At 33.3% G+C, this 23,099-nt stretch overlaps 1 protein-coding gene across 1 annotated transcript in view; it reads left to right on the forward strand.

The window, feature by feature from the left end:
* Positions 1 to 20,987, forward strand: part of LOC126707276 (7-deoxyloganetin glucosyltransferase-like) — a 96,850-nt gene extending 75,863 nt beyond the window's left edge. The window contains exons 2-3 of the mRNA XM_050406865.1: positions 19,377 to 19,581; positions 19,869 to 20,987. Coding sequence (XP_050262822.1) covers positions 19,377 to 19,581; positions 19,869 to 20,803 — 1,140 coding nt within the window. The 3' untranslated portion in view covers positions 20,804 to 20,987. The remainder of the gene's footprint in view (positions 1 to 19,376; positions 19,582 to 19,868) is intronic.
* The last annotated feature ends 2,112 nt before the right edge of the window (positions 20,988 to 23,099 follow it).

Raw genomic sequence — 23,099 nt, forward strand, 5'->3', positions numbered from 1 at the left:
TATGAGCGTCTCTCTAATTGGGGTGATCATCAGTTTACTTCTTGTATGGCCTTTGCTAAAGGTCCTCGATTTCTTAACATGGTTATGACTTTTTTTTTACATTCCTTGTCTAATTATAACTCCATTACAAGGCCCCGTGCTTGATTTTTACTTTCCCTTTTAGAGCATTTTACTATAGATTTTCCCTCTCATTTTATTCTTTCCATCATAGATGTATATAGGGATACGGCGACCTATGATAAGCTCATCTTCCCTTTGACTATCACGAGGATTTTACACCATTTTTCTATTTCCTTTGCTATTTCTGACCACTTTCATGTTATGTGTGCCATAGATGTCGCTACCATTAAACAGAGTAAGGCGTAGCTATGTTCGAGGCGGTCCGAGTCAGCAGCTCCTCCCATTCCTTAAACTCCATCCACCTTCGCTCCCTCTTCTTTTGCGGGAGGTGTGACTCTTGATGTGATTATGGCGTAGCTTCAGTGCATGGATGCTTGCCTTGACATTCTCAGTGATGAGTTATGTCAGGTGAACACCGGTGTCGACCATATTGCCAGGTGGCAGGCTCACCTTAGTGGCTTTGTGGAGTCTCCCTCTCCTCCTCCCAAGGCATCTGAGGATGATAAGGCATTTAAGGACGATGATGACTCTGACGACGACAATGATGATGAGGATGGAGATGCTAGCTCTCCTAGTGCTAGCGAGATATCTACTTGATACTTTTACCCTTTGTCACTCATGACAAAAAGGGGGAGTAGTTTTGGATATGAGAGTAGTCATACTCGTAGGGGGAGGATTAGTATAGGAGATTTTTGTTAGGGGGAGTGTGTATTTTGAGAGATATAGTGAGGACTTTATGTATCTTTTTCTTTTCTTTCTATTTTTAGATGCATTGTTCATGTACCTTAGATCTTGTGATCATATTGTGATAGCAAACCTTGTACTTGTTGATATATATACATTTGAGGTTGTTATTAAAGATCTTTCACCTATCTTTACATGTGTTGTTTCTTTTTTTATTTATACATATGTTTCTTATTCATTGTATGCAATCTATTATTTCTATTTCACACTAAGATGCCGTGATGAGTTTTGTTTAAAGTGTTTCAGAAATACAGGTTGTCAAAGTCTACTTGCCATAAACTCTCTTCTTGCAAAGTTTTCAAGAGTTTGTGTTAGGATAGATTTTATTGTATTTAATAAGTGAGTAAGAGTTGAGTGATTTATGATTTCTCTCGTATATTCATTTGTTTGTTGTGGTTTTGTCACAGATTGCCAAGAGGGGAGATTGTTAAACATATGTGATTCAATGTTAGGAACATATGTCAACATATTATATAATTGGCTAATCCTTTGACAAATGACATTTTACTTGTAATTGGGTAGATCTAGGATGTGTTTAATGCTTCAAGAAACAAGGTTTCAAGTTCAAGTGTGCAAACCATGCAAATATATCCAAGAATCAAGTAAGAAAGTGTAGGATTTTAAACTCGACAGCTAGCATCTTTCAAGATTTAAAAGTTGCTGAAGCCCGTGGCTCGACAGCTAGCTCGATAGATGGCTATCTATCAAGGTTTATGAAGTTCAGTTTTTCAAGTTAATTTTCATCCAATCCATAAATATTTGTTTGGGTTTTCTTCTCACAACTCTAAACATATATAAGAATTATTTGAGGGCTGTAAAAGGTTACATAAGTTGCACAAGAGCAAATTCCATAAGTGTGAAGAAAGGTGTGACCAGAAACCTAGTTTGTCCTAATTCTTGAAGAAGCTACTATGTTTGTTCACTACAGGGTTTTGTGACCAAGCAACTTCATGATCTTCATTGTGTGATGAATTGAAGAACTTTGTAGCTAATATCCTTCTCAAGTTGGTGATCAAGTTGCGTACTGGGATCCACGCAATTGTTTAGTCATGTACTAGGAGCCGTACATTGAAAAGGAGAGATTATCACTACAGAACAAGTCCAATTGGGTATTGAGGTAAGGTTCAATTGTAGGTTAGTATAAGATATTGAGATTTCTTTACTTATAACTGTTTATTTTGATAATTGTGGATTCTCAGGAATGGTGACCTTAAAATCACTTGGTGGGTTTTTGGCCGTGTAGGTTTTCCCTATTCGTAAACAAATCATCATGTTAATTCATTTTCCGCTGCATACTTTAGTTAATCGGTGATTTGTTTGTGCTACCGCATACTTCGCATGTTAATTTGATTAATTAATAAACTTAGCTAATTAATCAATTAATTCATCACAAGGGGTCAATTCGTCGTTGGCTTACCAAAATTTGGGGTAGAGTGTTAGTTAACCACATCTTAAGGGTGGGAAGTAAATTACTCTTAATATTTTTTTTCCCAAGATGAGAACCATTTTTACCCCTAATGATGATCGATAAATTAAGCCAACATTTGTGAAAACCATCAATACTCCACTAATAAAGACAAATTTCTGATAGAAAGAAAAGGGTGGAGGGTGGGGTTTAAATGCTTATATGCCACGTAATGTGTTTAACTTTTTTTTTTTTTTTTTTTTGGTGATGAATCATAATGTGTTTAACTTATAACCTTTTTCTCTATTATTATTATTATTATTATTTATTAAAAGCTTTTCTACTCCATGATTACTTGTAGAGAAAGAAAATTGTTTGACCTATAGAAACAAGAAATTCATCATTGAGGCAAATTTATGCTCTAGATTTAATTAATTACTTCTAATGATTCTATTGATGCAATGATGCTGATTGACTTGCCCCATAGACAATGAATTAAAGCAGAATCATGAAGGTAGATAGAGGGGGAATCTAGGCGAATGCCCTTTTTGTGCAAAAAAATCAGTGTTTTGCCCCTTTTGCTAAACTAATTAGGGAAATGCCCCTGTTTTAAAACTCGATTATCTCAAAATCGAGTTTCAATTTAAAACTCGATTTTTGGACAATCGAGTTATAGCAAACTGAAAATTTAAAATAAAAAAGAAATTTCTAGAACTCGAACTCCATGAACTTGAGTTCCATGCAATTTTTTAAAGCCCTATAGGTGCATTTTAAAACATGCAAGTTTTTTTTCTTAAGTATGATCGCTCCATAGGGAGCCCTATAATGGCATTTTAACATGCAAATTTTTTTCTTAAGTCTGATCACTCCATAGGGAGCCTTATAGTGGTGTTTTAAATACCTATAGTGACATTTTTTATGGAACTCGAGCTCTATGAACTCGAGTTCCATGCAAATTTTTATTTTATTTTATTTTGTTTTAAATTTACCTATAGTTGTGTTTCATGGAGGCCTATAGTGGCATTTTTAATGGAACTCGAGCTCCATGAACTTGAGTTCCATGCAAATTTTTTTTTTTTTTTTTTTTGAAAGTTTGATTGCCCCATACTCGATTTTCTACAAATTGAGTTTTACATTGAAACTCGATTTTGATAAAATAGAGTTTCAAAATAGGGACATTTTCCTAATTAGTTTGGAAAAAGGGGCAAAACACTGATTCTTTTGCACGAAAAGGGCATTTGCCCATTTTGGCTGTAGAAAGAGAAAGGAGAACAATGTATTAACATATATGGAAAAAGTATTTAAGAGTGAAGAAAAAAAGAGCCATAATAACAAACAAGAAAACATTAAAGACTTACAGTACCACAAATGCAATAAACTCAATTAAGGGAGTTGAAAGTTCTTATCATATTATCATCTTCTACAACACATAATTTAATGTTTTGCTAAATTAGATAAAACCAACCACTTTACACTTCCACCTCCATGTGATGTTATTTAATTAGAGTTAAAAGATCCAGAAATGGCATCCGCAAGCGCTGAACATAAACTAAGAAAGGGAAAATTTTAATGGATGGCAATAGTTTAGGAACTATTTTAGAAATATTTTATGAAAAAAAGAAAAATAGTAACTAATTTTTTTTACAGTGTTTTATGTTTCTTGTAAAAGTGGTATAAAATTTTCCTAAAATGACCCATTAATAAATGCCCTAAAAGCAACTAGGAGTTAGTGATGTTGATGAGTAGATGCTTCGGTTGGCTACTGAAAAGTCAAAATTAACTGAAAGACCACTAAGAATCTCATATCTTCACATTCCTCATCAACCAAACTAATAAGGATTAGGCATAATTGACTGGGGTATCCTTATTTAATTTTCTGGACAGAAGGTTAATTAATGTTTTATATTTGAGTATTTTGGTTCTGGGATACATTTACTCATCGAGCATCATGTATATCAATAGCATACTAGCAACTTATGGCACAACCAGCATAGAAAAATATAAGAATTACAATGGCCATAAAAATTTTTTTAAGAAAAATAAGCAAATTATTCTAATAAATTAGTCTTTGGAACAAAACTTTTTTCATTCCATAGAAAACTTACTATTGTATCCACGTCAACGTTGTTGTATTAAAAATACACATGTAAATATATAAAGTATTACAACTTTCTTTTAGGAGCTTTTATATTTCGAAATCATTACAACATAGTTCATTATCAGTTGTTGTTATGCTTAACCCAATTCCACCCATTACAACATAATTCATTACCGGTTAAAAAGCATGCAAGTACTCTTTTCTTTTTCTTTTTTTGTGAAAAAATCACAAGTCATACATGAAGTCATGAATAACAAATTTGTTGTGCGCTGTTAAGTTTATGACACATGTACTTGACTGGATCAAATCTAAACACATTCTATAAGTGTAACATCTTATTATTACATGTCCATATTTTATGGATTTTTCTTCTTGATTTTGAGAAACATGGTTGAATCGATATTCACGTGGTTTGGGTCCCACAAATTTGTCTGGATTGAGAAATTTGTAAAAATTGGAACTTGTAGTAAATGCTAGTAATAGTATCACACTCACCTTACCTATGGCTATGATAATTTGTTTGAATTGAGAAATAAACAAGGTATCAGGGTTGTTGTCATCGTCGTTGTTGTTGTTGGTTTTTTTTTTTTTTTTTTGGTAGTAAGTATATTCTAGTGAGCCTAGTATCATTCACCTTACCTATGATTTGCTTGATTTGAGAAAGTAAAGCAAGAGATCAAAGAAAATCAGCTTTTTTTTTTTCTTTTGTCCTCGTTTGTATGTGGTATTAGTATATATGCTAGTAACTTTCACCTAACCTATGATTTTTTTTTTTTTTTTTTTTTTTTTTTTTTTGCTTTTGTTTTTGGATGTGAACCTATCATTTGTTTGAATTGTGAAAGAAAAAGAGGATATCATTGTCAAGGAAAATATGATTTTTTTTTTTTTTTTTTTTTTTTTTGTCCTCATTTTGGGAGAGAGAATTCTTCTCATTTTGGACAATGTTTACTGGGAAAAAATTGACCTTTGTCCTTTTTTTAAAAAAAAAATCTAGTATTTTGCCTCATTTCCCAAACTAATTAGGGAAATGCTCCTCTTTTGAAACTCGATTTTCTCAAAATCTAGTTATGCTCTATAGTGTTGTTTTTAGGAGCCTATAGTGACATTTTAATGAGCCTATAGTGGCGTTTTGTAACTCGAGTTTAAAACTCGAGCTCTATAAACTCAAGTTATAGGTAAAAAAAAAGGAAAAACTTGTATTGAACTCGAGTTCATGAAGATCGAGTTACAAAACACCCCTATAGATCCTTAAAACGTTACTATAGAATCCTTAAAACGCCATTATAGGCCTCTAGAATTTTTTTTTTAACTCAATTTACTCGAGTTTCAAAAAATGAATAATTCTCTAATTAGTTTGAGAAATGGGGCAAAATGCTGAATTGCTTTTTATAAAAAGAGCAAAGCCCAATTTTGTCTGTGTTTATTGCATAGATATTTTTGGGTGCATATATGGCCACTTGCTTTACAGGTGAGATTGAGACTATGCAAGACTATAATACAGTACCGTGGAGAATTTGTCAATCTCTTGGACCATATTGTTCATGTTCTCATGCTCTATCTATCAAGCTTATTGGATGACAACCATTATTGTTTGAGTTGCGATGTCCCCATGCGAAACGTTTTAACGGTAGTAATACTGCGTTATAACTTTAAAAGGGTTGTTTCTCAACCCAAAAAAAAAAAAAAAAAAAACCTTAAAATTGCTAAATTAAGTTATAATTGTAACTCCTCTTATTATATATATAAATATATATAAACTGAAATTTTTAACTTTTTATTGACCTCCCTAAAACTTATCACATTATTATTATTTTTTAAAATAAAATTATTTTTGTTTGGTTCAAACTTAATAAGGAGTGAAACTCTATCTCTCCACAGTTATTAAAAAAAAAAAAAAAAAAAAAAAAAAAACCTCTATCTTTCTAACAAGTTCAACTTATAATCAAACTCATCATTATTATTTTTTTAAAACAAAATTATTTTTGTTTAGTCCAAACTTAATAAGGAATGAAACTCTCTCTATCTCTCTATCTAACAAGTCCAATTTAAACTCAAACTCAAAGGTTGATAATTTATCTTCAAATTTGCGGTGTTAATCATGAACACTATAAAAGCAGTGCAAACCCCAATAAATATATATATATATATATATATATATAAACAGAGTAGAGGTATGAGCTCTTCTTCTGTTATTTTCTTCTCCTCTACTTTGTTAATATATATATATATATATATACACATACATACATACATATATATATATATATATATGTATATATTGTGGTTCTTCATGTATTTTTTAAAAAATAATTTTTGTACATGAACCACCAAACTCTCTTTAGCCGTTTTTTACAAGATAAAAAAGTTTGCAATAATTGAAATTTAAGGTTTCTGCTACTGCATATGTCTTTACTTCACCTTACGATATGAAAATATGTTAATTTTTTAGGCAGAAAGATTATATTCGATATATTAAAATGAGGTATGGCTTTCATTATTTCAACATGGGCTCCTACTCAACATTTTTTAGCATGGGCCACATGCTGATAAGGTTCGTTTAAAGTTTAGACCCTTTAAAATTTAAAATTTATTGTTTTATGGGTTTGTGTACTTTTTCTTATATTTCTCTTTTGAATAGTCATATATTTTGTGAATTGTTTCAATAACTTATTCTTTAATTATATATCTTTTTTGGCATTTTGGAAGTGTTAACAACTGAATTTGAGTAGTCACACACACACACACACACACACACACATATATATTATCTATAATTTGTAGGTTTTGAATCTTTTAATTCATTTCAATAGTTATAGGTATGGATTATTCTTTTGAATGTAACTCATCTTTCTCTTATACTTCTCTATTGTTTACTCGTATATATTTTGTTTCAATAATTTCTAAACATTGAATCATCTTATTCTTTAATATTTTTTGGCTATTCAAAAGTTTTAATATCTGAATTTTTGAGTTATATTTTTGCAGTATTTGAAACTGTCTAAAAAAAAATTTGTAAGTCATTACACATTCAAGCAATGGCTTATTTATCAAATTGTAACACAAATTGAAGTCATACAAGAACAAATCATGCGGTGGTGTAATTTTTTAATCAATTTAAGATTTTATAAAATTATTTTAGTTTATCTCAAAAATAGGTAGGTTCTCGTGCATAGTATGGATTAGCGACTAGTTACTTACAGCTTTTATTAGCTTTAAAAAAAATATATAAAAATAACACCAAATTTTTCGATTTTTTGTGTTGAGTTCAAGATATGCCTAACTTTTGGACTGAGAAAAGATCGTTTTGTTTGATTGTAAAAGTTTTTTTTTTTTTTTTTTGAAAAAGAAAAAAAGAGATAGATTTGCGGAAATGTCACGTGTAAATAGAAACCATGACATTATTTTATTCTTTATTGCTTTTTAATTGTTGGAGTGAACGCAACGATGGTGTGGAGTCCAAATCTTCTATCCCACTCTTCCTGCTCTACTATATACTTCACAAATAAAAACATGCCACATGTCTATCTAATTTATTAAATGCTAAATTTATGCCTTCTGTTATTTTAATTACTTAAATATGATGGGTTATTTATTTATTTATTTTAGGAAATTGAAATAATATAAGATATAAATTTAGCATTTAATAAATTAGATGGACATGTGGCATGTTTTTATTTATGGAGTATATAATGGAGTAAGAAGAGTGGGACAGAAGATTTGGACTCGATGGTGTGGCGGTGGAAAACTGGAAATTGAATGGCTAATATTGGCGGCAAAAATGGCATGAAGGTGGGAACCAATATAATGATGATGGTGGCAATAACAATTAGAAGGATAATTATAATTTATTCATATTTTCATTTTATATATTTTTTTTAAAACCATATTTCCATTTTATCTATAGACTCTACAAATTTGTCCCATAAGATTGATTTAAATTAAATTGTTACTAGTTTGATTGTATTTAAAATGAACATAACTGGTTGTTATCCTATGTGATGTACAAATATATATTTGAATAGTGGTATTCCATTATTATTATTATTATTATTATTATTATTATTTTGGACTTTGACAGATTGGATGAACTTGTTTACTGAAAATTTAAAATGAACATAACTATTTGGGGTGTTCAGAGTTCTAATTATACTCTTACATGTGTATAGTCTTATTCTCCCAAACACAAGGATAAAGTCAGGATTTTGATTGAAAGGATGAGACAAAATTTGAATTAACCAATTTTGATGATTCAAGACTAAAAATATACTAAAATTAAAAACTAAGTTAATACTTAAAAAAATAAAACCAGATTCTATTTTTTTTTTTTTTCTAATATATATCAACTTAAGTAGTCATGATACATAATTTTTTTTTTTTAAAAAAAAAAAAATGAATTTGTCACACTCCCAACCCAATGAATAGGCTAGGCATCAGGGGTGGCAATTCATATTCACATATCGGGTTCTTGTAGTGCTAAGTCAAGAGTATTTAGCTATATGGGTTGACCCAAACCCGAGTACTCAACCTGTTTAGTAAAAGTGTCAAGAATTCTCGACTCTAACACTACCATTTTATTAAACAGGTTGACCAACACGATACGTTTAATTTGTTTCATTAACAAGTCATGTAAATATCAAAACAAATGACCCATTTATAACCTATTTGATTAATAAGTCATACTTAACTTGAATAAAATGCTATCGATTCCTATATGTCTAAATTTAAAATACAATTATAACCACAAATATAGTAATAAACATATAATTAGAATTTCTTTAGTGAAGAATTTCTTCTATTACCAATCATTTTTAATTCCAAAAAAAAAAAAAAAAAATGGTGACCGTGTTGCTGGTTGTTACTTGCAATTTTTCTTTAGTGAAGAATTTCTTTTATTAGATTTTTTTTTTTTTTTTTTGGTTGTTAAAAAGAAAAGAAAAAAAATTGTCTTTGTTTTAGAAGGGAACAACCAGCAACACGGTCACCATTTTTTTTTTTTTTTTTGGAATTAAAAATGATTGGTAAAACCTATTACACCAGCTGGCAACTTTTCCCGATAGCTAAAACAAATTGACAAGTTGAATTGAACAAGGGGAAACTAGTAAAGATTACGTAAAATACTTGAAGAGGGAGAAAATTGGAGGTGACGGATCCATTTAGATGGACTTGACAGCGCAAGACAAATGGGCTAAAGTAAACGGATCTGATGTGAACAGACCTAGGGTGGACGGATCAAAAGGCCACGTGGCACTCAACTAGTCATTATGTGGTCTCCAAGAAATCCTAAACGGAAATGACTTGCGTCTCAAGATTAGCCCTAGTCCATAGAGTCTTAATATGAATAAAATTCTAACATGAAGAGGATTCTGGAAGATACGTGCATTGATGGAGATCTTCTCCATAAGGAAAAGACTTGTGTTGCAAGCAAAGGAGTTTGGCTCTACACTATTATAAAAACCCAAAGACCCTCAGAAAATAGGTACACATAATTGATCCCAACTCTGGCACTCTAGAGTTACGAAAAGATTTTAATTTGACCTTCAGAGGGTATTCGGCCGGCACCACACCGGTGTTCTCTGTAAGGTCTTTTCATTTTGTTATGCAGGTATTGTTACAAGCATGCAAGGGCTGTGTGGCTCACTAGTGATTTTTCGACATCATTAATTGGCGCTGTCTATGGGAAAGACAGCGACTTATAGGCCATACAAATGCTTCCTGGACAAAGAGTTTCATAGTACTTACTTGCTCGGTGGAGACCACCAACAATGTTCAGGGAGACGAGCTACGACCCACTACCCTGGAGAGGCAGGTCCAAACCCTCACCGCAGCAATGGAACGTCTCACCAAGCAGAACCAAGACTTAGAGGAACAGCTACGGTAGAAGAATGTAGTGATGGGTACCCAAGAGGAAGACCAAAAAGGTACCAATGCTGAACAAAGAGACCAAGAGGGGCCAGAAGGTAGTAACGCCTCAAGCAGACCGGAACGACAAGACATGAGCCGTCCATCCATCACTTATATGACTCCACCCTACACTGTTGTAAAGATGCAGATGATGAAAGAACAGATGGACTTTATGATGAACGCTCTCAAGGGGAGAGTGTCTAGCGACCTCGATGATTTGGTCCACTAAATCGATTCACCATTCACCACGTTCGTCAACTCCTTCCTTCTACCACAGAAGTTCCACATGCCACAAATAGAAAGTTACGACAGAGCTAAGGACCCTCTAGATCACTTGGAAACCTTCAAAACCCTGATGCACCTTCAAGGGGTGGTAGACGAGATCATGTGTAGCACCTTCCCTACCACACTAAGGGGTCCCGCAAGAATTTAGTTCTGTCATCATTATTGGAGTCATCCTCAAGCTTAGTGTTGCTCAAGGTAGCAGCAAGTGCCTTGCTCTTCCCAATGGTCTTAAGATAAGTAGGACACTCTTGTTTCATATGACTGAAACCTTGACACCCAAAGCACTTTGGTCCTGAGGGAATAGTGTACTAACCGCCATCCCTAGCATCCTTCTTCCCTTTGTCTTGGTACTTAGACTAAGAAGAACTCAATTGTCTACTATCCTTGTCGAAGCCCTTTGCATTGGAATTCTTCATGAACTTCTTGAATTGCCTGGTGATGTAGGACTTCATCATAGAATCTTCATCGTCTAAAGACTCATCCGTGTCACTGCTCTCGACTTTTAAAGCCATGATCTTACTCTTTCTTGATTTCCCTATCCTCGTCAAACCTAACTCATAAGTCTGCAAATTGCCAACCAACTGTATCAAAGGAATTTTGTCAATGTCCTTTGATTCCTCAATGGCAGTAATCTTGGCATGGAATCTCTCAAGTAGAGATCTAAGTACTTTTGTCACAATCTTGGGTTCAGGAATAGTTTCCTCAAGATTAAAAGCTGAGTTTACTATGTCCTTGAGCATGGCATAGAACTCATTAGATGACTCATCCTCCTCTATCTTGATCTCTTCAAAACTGGCAGTAAGCCTCTAAAGTTTTGAATCCTTAACAACCTTGGTTTCTTCATAGGTTGCTTGGAGGATGGTCCATGCATCCTATGTAGTTTCAGTGGAGGATATCTTTTTGAACTCCTCGTTCATGACTGCACTGAATAGAGCATTCAATGTCTTGCTGTTGAAGTTTGCCACCTTGATCTTAGCATCATCCCAGTCAGTCGGCGCTTCTATAGGCTTAGTCCAGCCTATCTCCACAGCTTGCCATACTTTCTTATCCAAAGACTGTAAGAAAGCTCTCATGCGTACTTTCCAGTATGCATAGTTAGTGCCATCAAATAAATGAGGTATAATAAGAGACTATCCTCTATCCATAACAAAGACAAGTCAATGGATCACATAGCAAAGATTAACCTAATCAGAGTGTGTCTGCTCTGATATCACTTGATAGGCCAATGACGAATTGACCCCTTATGATGAATTAATTTATTAATTAGCCAAGTTTATTAATTAATCAAATTAACATGCAAAGCGCATGGTAGCACAAAGTAGCACAAATAAATCACGAATTAACTAAAGTATGCAACGGAAAATAAATTGACATAGTGATTTGTTTACGAATAGAGAAAACCTACACGGCAAAAACTCCACCAGATGATTTTATGGTCACCACTTCTGAGAATCCTTCATTATCAAAACAAACAATTACAAGTAAAGGAATCCCAATACCTTATACCAACCTACAGTTGAACCCTTACCCCAATACCCAATTGTATTTATTCTGTAGTAACAATCTCTCTTTTTCAATGCATGACTCTCAGTACATGACTAACCAATTGCGCGGATCCCAGTACCCGACTTGATCACCAACTTGAGAAGGATGTTGGCTACAAAGTTCTTCAGCTCATCACACAATGAAGATCATGAAGTTGCTTGGTCACAAAATCCTATCGTGCACAAACACAGCAGCTTCTTCAAGAACTAGAGCAAACTAGGTTTCTGTTCACACCTTTCTTCGCACTTGTGGAATTTGCTTTTGTGCAACTTGTGTAACCTTTTACGACCCTTAAAATAGTCCTTATATATGTTTAAGGTTATGAGAAAAGAAAGTCCAAACATATATTCACAGATTGGATGAAAATCAGCTTGAAAAACTAAACTTCATAAACCTTGATAGATAGCCATCTATCGAGCTAGCTGTCAAGCTACAGGTTTCAGTAGCTTTTAAATCTCAATAGATGCTAGCTATCAAGCTAACTGTCAAGTTTTAAAATCTTGCACTTTCTCACTTGATTCTTGGACAAACTTGGATGGCTTTTGAAAGTTCAAATATGTGTATAAAACACCCTCAAACGTTTAGACCCCCAATTACAAATTACCAATTCAAGTTTTATGACAAACAACAAGTGTGCGGAAAATGAACACAAGCTATAAACATAATTGGTAAACAATCTAAACCAATTAAAATCACATCCACAGCAAAAAATAAAAGGCAAAGATTAAGGGAAGAGAGATGCAAACACAGGACAACACACGATGTGTTATCGAAGAGGAAACCGAAGCCTTCAGCGTAAAACCTCTCCGCCGCCCTCCAAGCAGTCAATAATCCACTAGAAAATGTAGTTAGGATACATGAACAACAATAGACCCTCCAAGTCTAATCTACCCGATGTACCTAAGCCCTCCAAGCTTCTTGCTCCAACGAGGTTGTGCCGAACCTTTTTTTTTTCTAGCTTACCAGATTCCGCTATAATCCATAGCATCCGCCATCCTTGGCATCTTCCAATGCTTCCCAAAGCTCCAAAAACACTCAACATTCTAAATAGGTGTGGGTAGTGTTTGGATAGAAATCTCCTCTCAATGGGTATGACAATGAGAGAGGGAATGAGAAGAGACTACAAAGATTTCTTTCTAAGAATGAGTAGCTCTCTCTAATTGGGTAGGTGTTTTTAAGAAACCTCTCTTAGGGTTTTTCTTTCTGAATAGCCACATATATTTTATGGGAATGAGAGGTATTTATACTAGTGTAAGAATGGAATACAAAGAGTCAGTTTTTCCAAAACAGGGTTGGCTGGCAACTTGACCTCACGACTTGACTGAGTCGCGAGTTCAAGCCATAAACTAACTGAATGGCCAGTCTGGATTTTTGTCCTGTAATGCTCTAACTGGCATGACTGTTCAGCTCCCCTGCATACTCTGCACGTGTGCAACTTTTGGCGGCTTCCAAGCCGTGAGCCTCCCGCAAGATCTAGCCGCGAGTCCCTGCTTCACTGTACAGTCTTGAGCATTACATGATTCCGTGACAAGCAAATTTGTCACGGAATAAAACCAACACATGGTTGATTAAATTCAACCTTATAGTTTTAACACTTGAACTTGAAACCTTGTTTCTTGAAGCATTGAACACATCCTAGATCTACCTAATTACAAGTAAAATGCGTTTTGTTAAAGGATTAGCTAATTACATAAAATGTTGACATATGTTCCTAATATTGAATCACATATGTCCTAAAAAATTTGAAGAGAAAAAACATTTTTCCTCACTAGATATTCAATTGACCTAACTTTAAATTAAGGCAAAAATGCAAAACTGGCCCTCTAGCTTTCACTCTTTTTCATTTCAGTCCTCTAACTTTCAATTTTTGTCAATGTAGGATTCCGTTAAACTCCAGTCATGGGCTACCATTAATGTCACTAACACAACGCCGTTTTTCCCTCTCTCTTTCTCTCTTTTTTTTAAAAAAATTTGCAATTAAAATAAAAAAATAAAAATCTGAATAGAGTAATATTGGTATCCTCCAACAAGTGGCCAATAGTCGCAAACAAAAGGTGTGAGTCAATACCCAAGTATTTTTTGGCAAACACCTTGAATGCTTCAAAGCCACAATAAGACAATTCTATGTGCTTGTCCATAGTCCCCTCCTAATGAAAGCCAGATCAAGCTTTTCCACATAATTGGTGATGAAAGCAATGATCAGAAATCCATCTATGAAATTCAACAAACCAGAGAGAGTGACCTTACTATTGCTGTCTTCTTCACCTTCGATCATTTTAGTAAAAAGATCCTTCCCTTCTTCATCCTTCGCTTTCTTCTTTGCCTTCTTTCCTTGGTTTTGATTTCAGGGGAAGGGGAACGAGGGAACAATGACGTTGTTCCCCTTAAATGTTTTTCTCTTTTTTTTTTCTTTTTTTTTTTCTTTTTTTACATTTTTTTCTTTTTTTTCTTTTAATTCCAAAATTTAAAGAAAAAAAAAAGGAGGAAAAAAAGGGCGTCGTTTCAGTGACATTAACAGCAACCCATGATTGGGGTTTAACGGAATCCTACATTAACAAAAATTGAAAGTTAAAGAATTGAATTGATAAAACTGAAAATTAGAGGACTGAAATAAAAAAAAGAGTGAAAGTTAGATGGTCAGTTCTACATTTTTGCCTTAAATTGATATTAAAAATGTTGTGTACTAACCTTCCATTTGCTTAAGTATAAGTTCTCAAAATTATCTTATTTCATAATTAAAATTCATTGTTTTAAATTTTTAAATAAAGTATATTTTAAAATTTTAAGTGTGAATTTTTTATTTTTTTTTTCATCAAGTTATGGAGAGATTGTAGTTGCAAGTGTTTTGATACTTGATAAATTTTGCATTTTTATTATTAATTTATCAATTATTTTTTTTTACTAATCATGGTTAAAATTTTGTAAAGAAATTCTTATAAGAATTTAGAATATTTAATTACTAAATATAAACAAAAAGGGAGGGGGCATTAATTTCTTCAAATTTTAAAGGAGGTGAATGTCTTTTCCTCTTAAGTTTGGAGTGAAATGTCATTCCCCAAACCTTAAAAGAGTATAGTGTAATTACCTCTAAATATTATTTCATAAAACAACGACAAAGTTTCTTTGGAAAAGTTGACCCTCAAAAATCCTATAGTAAAATCAATTTATTTCCTAATTAAAAAAAATAAATAAATAAAGAAGAAGAAGAAGCTTAGGAGAGGAGGGTAGCAAACTCTACGTGCTGAGGGTAATAGAAATGGAGATGAGTATCAACGTGCTCATTAGTGGTGATTAGGCAACTTGAATCCAAGTCAAAAGTTTTATTGGCCTATGGTATGGCAATAATGGCCCACAATAATAGCCCTATCAAAAGTCTAGTGATGCATGTTGTGTTATTCATTACCGTTATGTAACGTGTGGTTGATTGGACCATACTAAATACCTTCTTTTTTATTGGGTTAAAAAAAAAAACTTATGGTCTTAAACGCGTCTAGAAATGTTGTTGTAACTTGTAAACAAGATGACTACACTCTAGGTAGTGTAGCTTTCTTGGTGAATAGGTAGGTGGAGTCCATGACTTGATTAGTTAATAATAATTGCCCATCTAGAAAGTCCTTCAATGCCTCTAGAAAAATTTCAATCTACTTCCTGGTGTTCTGTCAACTGCTCAACTCAACTTATTCAAAACTCCCAATGTTATGGACTCACAATTGTAATTTCATCATTCACAACTTGTTATGTGTTTAGTTGTAATTAAAGTTGTGAATTTTTTTGTATCCTTAGCATTTTCTTATTTAGAAGTTTGTTAATTAATTATTGCTAACTGGTTCCTTGATGGCTTTGTTTTCCCCCATCAATATTTGTCTTCACTTTTTTTTTTTCCCTTCTATTTATAAAATTGTATTCACTGTTAGTCTTTAGCAAAGTTTGTGTTTTATTATTCATTTATTCTTCAATCTACTATGGTTAAAAAGAAATATAATTTATTTGTGATGCAAAAATAACAATAAAATATAAGCTTTTGAATCCCATTCTATAGTGAGGGGGTGAAAAGTGCATAAGCAGAATGATTTTTAAGCATAGGCTTATGGATGGTAGATGGAGTTATTCATAAAAAAATAAAAAATAAATAAAAAAAACAGCAAAATTCATAATTTACAATATTGTATGTTTTTTATAAATGTATATAATGTTTTACACATTTTACATGTCTATGATATAAGTTTACATTGGTAGGCTATGCGAACAAGAGCATGCATTGACTTTTCCATCCTGTGAAAAGTTACATTTTGTTTTTATTATTTATTTTTTGATAAGTACGAAAAGCACATAAAAACCAAAATTTAAAATAAGTACGAAAAGCACATTTTGTTTTTATTATTTATCTTTCCAAAATCCTTTTTTTGACATAAAGACCAATCGTAGGCCTCTACAATTTTTAAGAAGAACTAGTGTTGGCTGCATGCGCAAGGCACATGCTACCCTTTTAGTTAAAAAATTAATATATTTTTTTTTGAAGAAGTATGAAATCATGTACTTAAATTTAAAACAGTTATTTGAATATCTATTTACTATGACAATTTCTTAGAACCTATTTACTAAATGTAATATCTACTCACCAAAAATGCTACAAAGAATGATAATGAATGTCATTATCTTTACATAATATTTAAACTTTCATAATGAATGATGATATATGTTATAACTTTTTAAAAAATCTTCATCAAATTAAATACTTGTAACCATCTATAATGAAAATTTTGTTATTCATATTTCATTCTTTATAATCTTATTTTATGAGTCTAAATACGATGTTTAGATTACTTATTTTTAATGAACACCCTTTTAAGTAGGAAAAGAAATTAAAAAAAATACAAAATAATGAAAGACATTTGTCATCAAAGTTTCTATTAGATATAATTATAAGTCTAGAAGATTTTAAACCTAATAAATCTTTAGTGAAGAAATTATAAAAAAATACAAAATAATGAAAGACATTTGTCATCAAAGTTTCTATTAGATTTTATCATCATTCTAACTTTTCAAGCATGACTACCAGTCTACTACATAATATTCAAAATACATGAAGAAATTTTTTGAGACATGAAAATATAGTAGGTGTATTTTAGACATTCGACAATGGAATATTTTAGGAATTATAAGATTTCGTTAGGGTTTACCTAAAAGAGTAACAATAGGAGTATATGCTCATTTACAAAATATAAAGGAGAAAATTATTCAACTTTAATTCAGGGGGGAATGAAACTGCCCCAAACCTAAAGGAGGAAAGTGCTACTTCATCAATTTTTGTGTGTGTGTGTGTTTAACTTGAAACAATGTGTTCAAAAAAATCAACCCAAAAAAACTATGCATAAAACAATGAATTTTGGTTCAACAATTTGACTAAACCAAAAAAGAAGTTTAGGAACACAACAAAATGTCACGATATTTTTACAATACCTTCTATTTCTTGGTATGGTGGGTTCTGATCTGATATTTTATTATTTTATTTTAGAGTGATGCTACATCAACAATATTTTCATAATAAATTATAGGTGGTAAATTGTTATTGATTTTAAACTAGGCTAACCACTTTTAACTGTGTATTAAAAAAAAAAAAAACAAAAAACAAATAAAAAGCCAATTGAAGAAAATTGTGCCTAAAACAATGAATTTTGGCTTACCAAATTTGACTATACAAAAAAAGAAGCCCAGGAACACAACAAAATGTCACACACAAAAAAAATCCTAGGAACACAACAAAATGTCATAACATTTTCTCAATATTTTTTTATTTCTAGCTGTGGTAGGTCTCAGTTTGATATTATAATTTATTTTTTATGTCCACAGCATTTTCATAGCCAATCTTTGGTGAAAAATTATTACCGGTTTTAAAATTATGCATTAAAAAAAAATAAAAAGACAACACAAGAAAATTGTGTGTGAAACTGTGAACTTTGGCTCACCCAATTTGACTATACTTAAAAAAAAAAATCTAAAAATACAACAAAATATCACAACATTTTCACAATACCTTCATTTTTAAGATCCGAATAGATTTTTTTTTTTTTTTTAATTTTGTTTGAGAAAAATGCTACGTCCATAATATTTTTAGAAAAAATTCTAAATGACAAGTTGTTGTTGGTTTTAAATTGAGCCCACTACTGATATCACTTTTTTATCCATAAAAAACACCTTGTCACATAACATTTATTGTGAAATTATTGTGAAAATGTAGTGGACATAGCATTATTCGTTAAACTTTAAAATAAAACAATTTTTTCCTTAATATTTTGGAAAATAGCAAAAATGTCATATTTTTATTCTTTCAATCAAACCCTAATGAAAGCTTATGATTCTTAAAATATTTATTGTGTAATGTCTAAAATACTCCTACTAAATTTTAACATCTCAAAAATTTTCTTCATGTATTTTGAGTTTTAGATGATAGTAATTCTAAGTTTCTTATTTTATTCTAACCTTTAAAAGATTAACACCTCAATAATTGTAAAAATATTGTAAAAATATGTTGTGTTAGTGTAACTGTATATGCACATATAAATATTTAAAAGAAAAAACTAAAAGAGCACAAGCAAAACCAGCTTACTATGAAAAAAAAAGGCCAATGAATTGTATATATTATCAAATAATTGTGAAAATACTGTAAGAAGTTATTAAGTCGGTATAATTGTATATGAACGTGCAAATAATAAATATCTAAATGAAAAGACAATCAAGCACGTACAAAACCGGCACAGAACCAAAAAACAAAAAAACAAAAAAACTGATGAACAGTAAGGGTTAAACAAACCATATGTACAGTACAGATTACTGTACCCGCATTCGCGCAAATGTGAAAGCTTTGTTATGTTCGGCAGTTTGTCTATAAGAAGGCTTCGAACGACCCAATATTCTCCAAACCTTCCTATTCTCTGAGTGTGTTTCGGTCAGAGAGCGAGATCAAAGATGAGTTCCATTACAGCAGCTACAAAATCTCATGTGGTTTGTGTAGCATACCCACTTCAAGGTCACTTAAACCCAATGATCAAGCTAGCAAAACTCCTCCACCATAAAGGGTTTCACGTAACTTTTGTCAACACAGAGTACAACCACAAACGCTTAATCAGGTCTAGAGGCCCCAACGCCCTCGATGGCTTGCCTGACTTTCACTTCGAAACCATTACCGATGGGCTGCCTCCGGTAGATGCAGATGTTAGCCAAGACGTTCCTTCTCTTTGTGACTCCACCTCAAAGCATACGCTAGTTCCACTTTGCAACCTCCTTTCCAAACTCAACGACACTTCGTCTTCGAACGTGCCGCCTGTGACTTGTATGGTCGCAGATGGTTGTATGTCCTTCAGTCTTGATGCTGCTAAAAAATTCGGAATCCCGATTGCCCTTTTCTGGACTCCTAGCTCGTGCGGCGTCTTGAGCTATATGCACTACCGCCATCTAGTTGAACGAGGTTTAATCCCCCTCAAAGGTATGATTTTGTATCATCATGTATTGAAAGTGGTATTTGATAACACACCTCTCTCATTTGTATCATTAATATCACGTCAGATAATTATACATGTTAACTTCAATTAAAAATCAAACAAACAAATGAGAAGTATATATTTAAAAGATGTGCATAGGTGATCTGTAATAACACATCTTAATTATCAAGTTTGATGTTTTTATTTTTTTTAATTTCTATGTTAGTTTTAATATTTTAATATTGCGGTAAGTTATTCAATAAAGTCAACAGTACTTTTGCTTGATTCACAGATGTAAGCGACCTAACAAATGGATACTTGGAAACTCCAATAGATTGGATTCCTGGAATGAAAAATATGCGTCTTAAGGATTTTCCAAATTTTATTAGAACTACAGATAAGAATGATATTATGGTTAATTTCCTCATTCATGAAACTGAGAGAGCTCCAAGAGCTTCAGCTGTCATTTTGAACACATTTGATCCATTTGAACAAGATGTGTTGGATGCTATGTCCTCACTGCTTCCTTGTATATACACAATTGGCCCACTTGTGTTGCTCGCTGATCAGATTAAGGACGATAAATTGAAATCAATAAGGTCCAATCTATGGAAAGAAGAACAGGGGTGTCTAGAATGGCTAAATTCAAAAGAACCCAACTCTGTAGTATATGTAAATTACGGTAGTATAACTATCATGACACCTGAGCAACTTATTGAGTTTGCTTGGGGGTTAGCAAATAGTGAAAAACCCTTCTTGTGGGTTATAAGGCCTGATCTTGTGGGAGGAAATTCGGCTGTTGTTCCTCATGAATTCGTTACCAAAACTAAACATAGAAGTATGTTAGCAAGTTGGTGTTCCCAAGAACAAATCCTAAAGCACCCATCTATAGGGGGGTTTTTAACGCATAGTGGGTGGAATTCAACGCTTGAAAGTGTATGCAGTGGAGTGCCAATGATCTCTTGGCCCTTCTTTGCCGAGCAACAGACAAACTGTCGATACTGCTGTACTGATTGGGGCATTGGAATGGAAATAGATAATAATGTTAAGAGAGATGAAGTGGAGAATCTTGTAAGAGAGTTAATGGACAGTGAAAAAGGTAAAGAAATGAAGAAAAAGGCAATGGAGTGGAAGACAAAGGCTGAAGATGCTGTCAAACCTGGCGGTTCTTCTTACCAGAACTTGGACAAATTGATAGCCGAAGTTCTATTAGCTGGAAGTGCATAAGCCAACAAAATTTACTTTCTATATAGCTTTGAATGAACTAGCATTCTCAGTCTCATTACATGTGTTTATTTATATATATAATTGATTCCCACTTTTGTTGTAATAAATTCCAATTAAATTGTGTAATTTTTTTTTTTTTTGGTGAATAATTGAATTATGTAATTTGGTTAATTAATGTTCTATTAGATAATGGTAATAATTGTTGTTAGTTCAAAAAACATGTACAAAACACCTTTGAACGTTTAGACCCCCAAATTACAACTTAACCAATACAAACAATATGTCAAACAACTAGTGTGCGGAAACTTAACACATGCTATAATATGAAATTGGTTAAAAACTATCTAAGCCATAATAAAATAAAACCACAGCAGATAATATAAAGGCAAAGATAGAGAGAAAGGAAGATGCAAACACAAAGACAACACGCGATGTGTTATCGAAGAGGAAACCGAAGTCCTCGGCGAAAAACCTCTCCGCCGCCCTCCAAGCGGTAATCAATCCACTAGAAAATACAGTTGGGATACAAGGACAGCAATAGACCCTCCAAGCCTAATCTACCCAGTGCACCTAAACCCTCCAAGCTTCTTGCTCCAACGAGGTTGTACCGAACCTTTTTCTTTTCTAGCTTCCCGGATTCCACTACTAGACCATAGCATCAACCAATGAAAATTGGTTCCTTCCTAACTGCTTCCCAGAAATCCAAACGACTGTCTCACAGTGATGATAATGGTGAGAACCAGGTTTGGTATAATGCCTCTCAAGGATTTGACAATGGAGAGGAAGAGAGTAGGGGAATTTGAAGAGACTCTAAGGTAGAGATTGTGGGTGAAACAATCTGGTTTTTCTTTAGGGTTTCTCTCTCAAAATTCTCTCTGGAAGCTCTCTTTCAATCGTGGGTAAAAGGGGTATTTATACTGGAGTGGGAGAGGAATGTGAAACGTCAGGTTTTACAAAACAGGGGTGGCTCGCGGCTTGACCTCGCGGCTTGACCAAGTCGCGAGATCCAGTCGCGAGTTAACCGTATGGCCAGTTGTCCTGTTTTGTCCTGTAGTGCTCTAGCTAGCATGACTGTTCATCTTCCAGCATGCTTGGCACGTGTGCAGCTTCTGGCGGCTTGCAGCCGCGAGTCACCCGCGAGTCCCAGCCGCGAGTCTCTGTTTTCTTGCACACTCTTGAGCATTCTTCACTCTATCTCACTCACTACCCTTACAACAAACCCACCTAAGTACAGGGTTACTAAATGCTGAATTACAAGCAAATTTGGCACGGAATAAAGCCAATTAGATGGTTGAATAAATTCAACCTTACAATCTCCCCCTTTGGCTATTCCGTGACAAAACCCTAAAATAGACTCTAGACTTAACATGTGAGTTGGGAACAGTTGAACAAAACTCACTCACACCTAACTCTAGAAGCTGTGAAGCACTTGAATCATATGAACATAATACTCCTGAAACACAACAATACACCATGATCATTGTAAGCAGAAAATTATAAATGCATATGAAACAGGCAATATGTGATCAAGCAAAGATGGAGTTAATAGACAAACCATGGCTTGATCAACCAAGTGAACACCACAAGGTGGTGATCACAGTGCTCATTCACACTTGGAATGAACACAAGGACATACAAGTTAATAAGCACAAGGCAAGACACTTGTATGCTCAACACTCAACCAATGCATAACACACAAGGCATATGCATCTAGGAACAATCCTACAAGGGCACAAGAGTGACAGTACATAAACCAAAATGCAGAACATTTAGATTAAAGTACTGATTTCAACATAGCATAAAGGCTGCATTAAGCAAGGTACATACCATAAAGCCTACAAACTATGCATAAAACATTAACCCTAAAAGCTTACAAAAGCATATGGGTACAAACCAATAACATCCTGAATAACAGTTTACAAAACACAATATATAAACTTAAAGAAAAAAATTGAAACTGAAAAAGAATGTAAAGACACTCCCCCTTAAGTAATATTCTCCCCCTTTGATATATTCTCCCCTTTTGATCATGCCCATCACTCCCCCTTTTTGTCATGGAATAGGCTAGTCATCCTCTTCCAGCTTTCTCTGAATTTGATCCAATTGAGTTTGAAGAGAAGTAAGCTTCATATCCCATCGAGTGCTGTGATGGTGTAGAGAAGCTGTGAGTCCAGACATCTTTGTATTCAACTCGTGGACAGAGGATACAATGCGATCAAGTTTCTCATCTAGGGAGAGAGTGCTAAACTGAGAGTCACTATGAGATGTAGAAGTTTCTGGTTTGGCTCTCTTCCGA

The sequence above is a fragment of the Quercus robur genome, chromosome 11, assembly GCF_932294415.1.
Source record: "Quercus robur chromosome 11, dhQueRobu3.1, whole genome shotgun sequence".
Lineage (NCBI taxonomy): Eukaryota > Viridiplantae > Streptophyta > Magnoliopsida > Fagales > Fagaceae > Quercus > Quercus robur.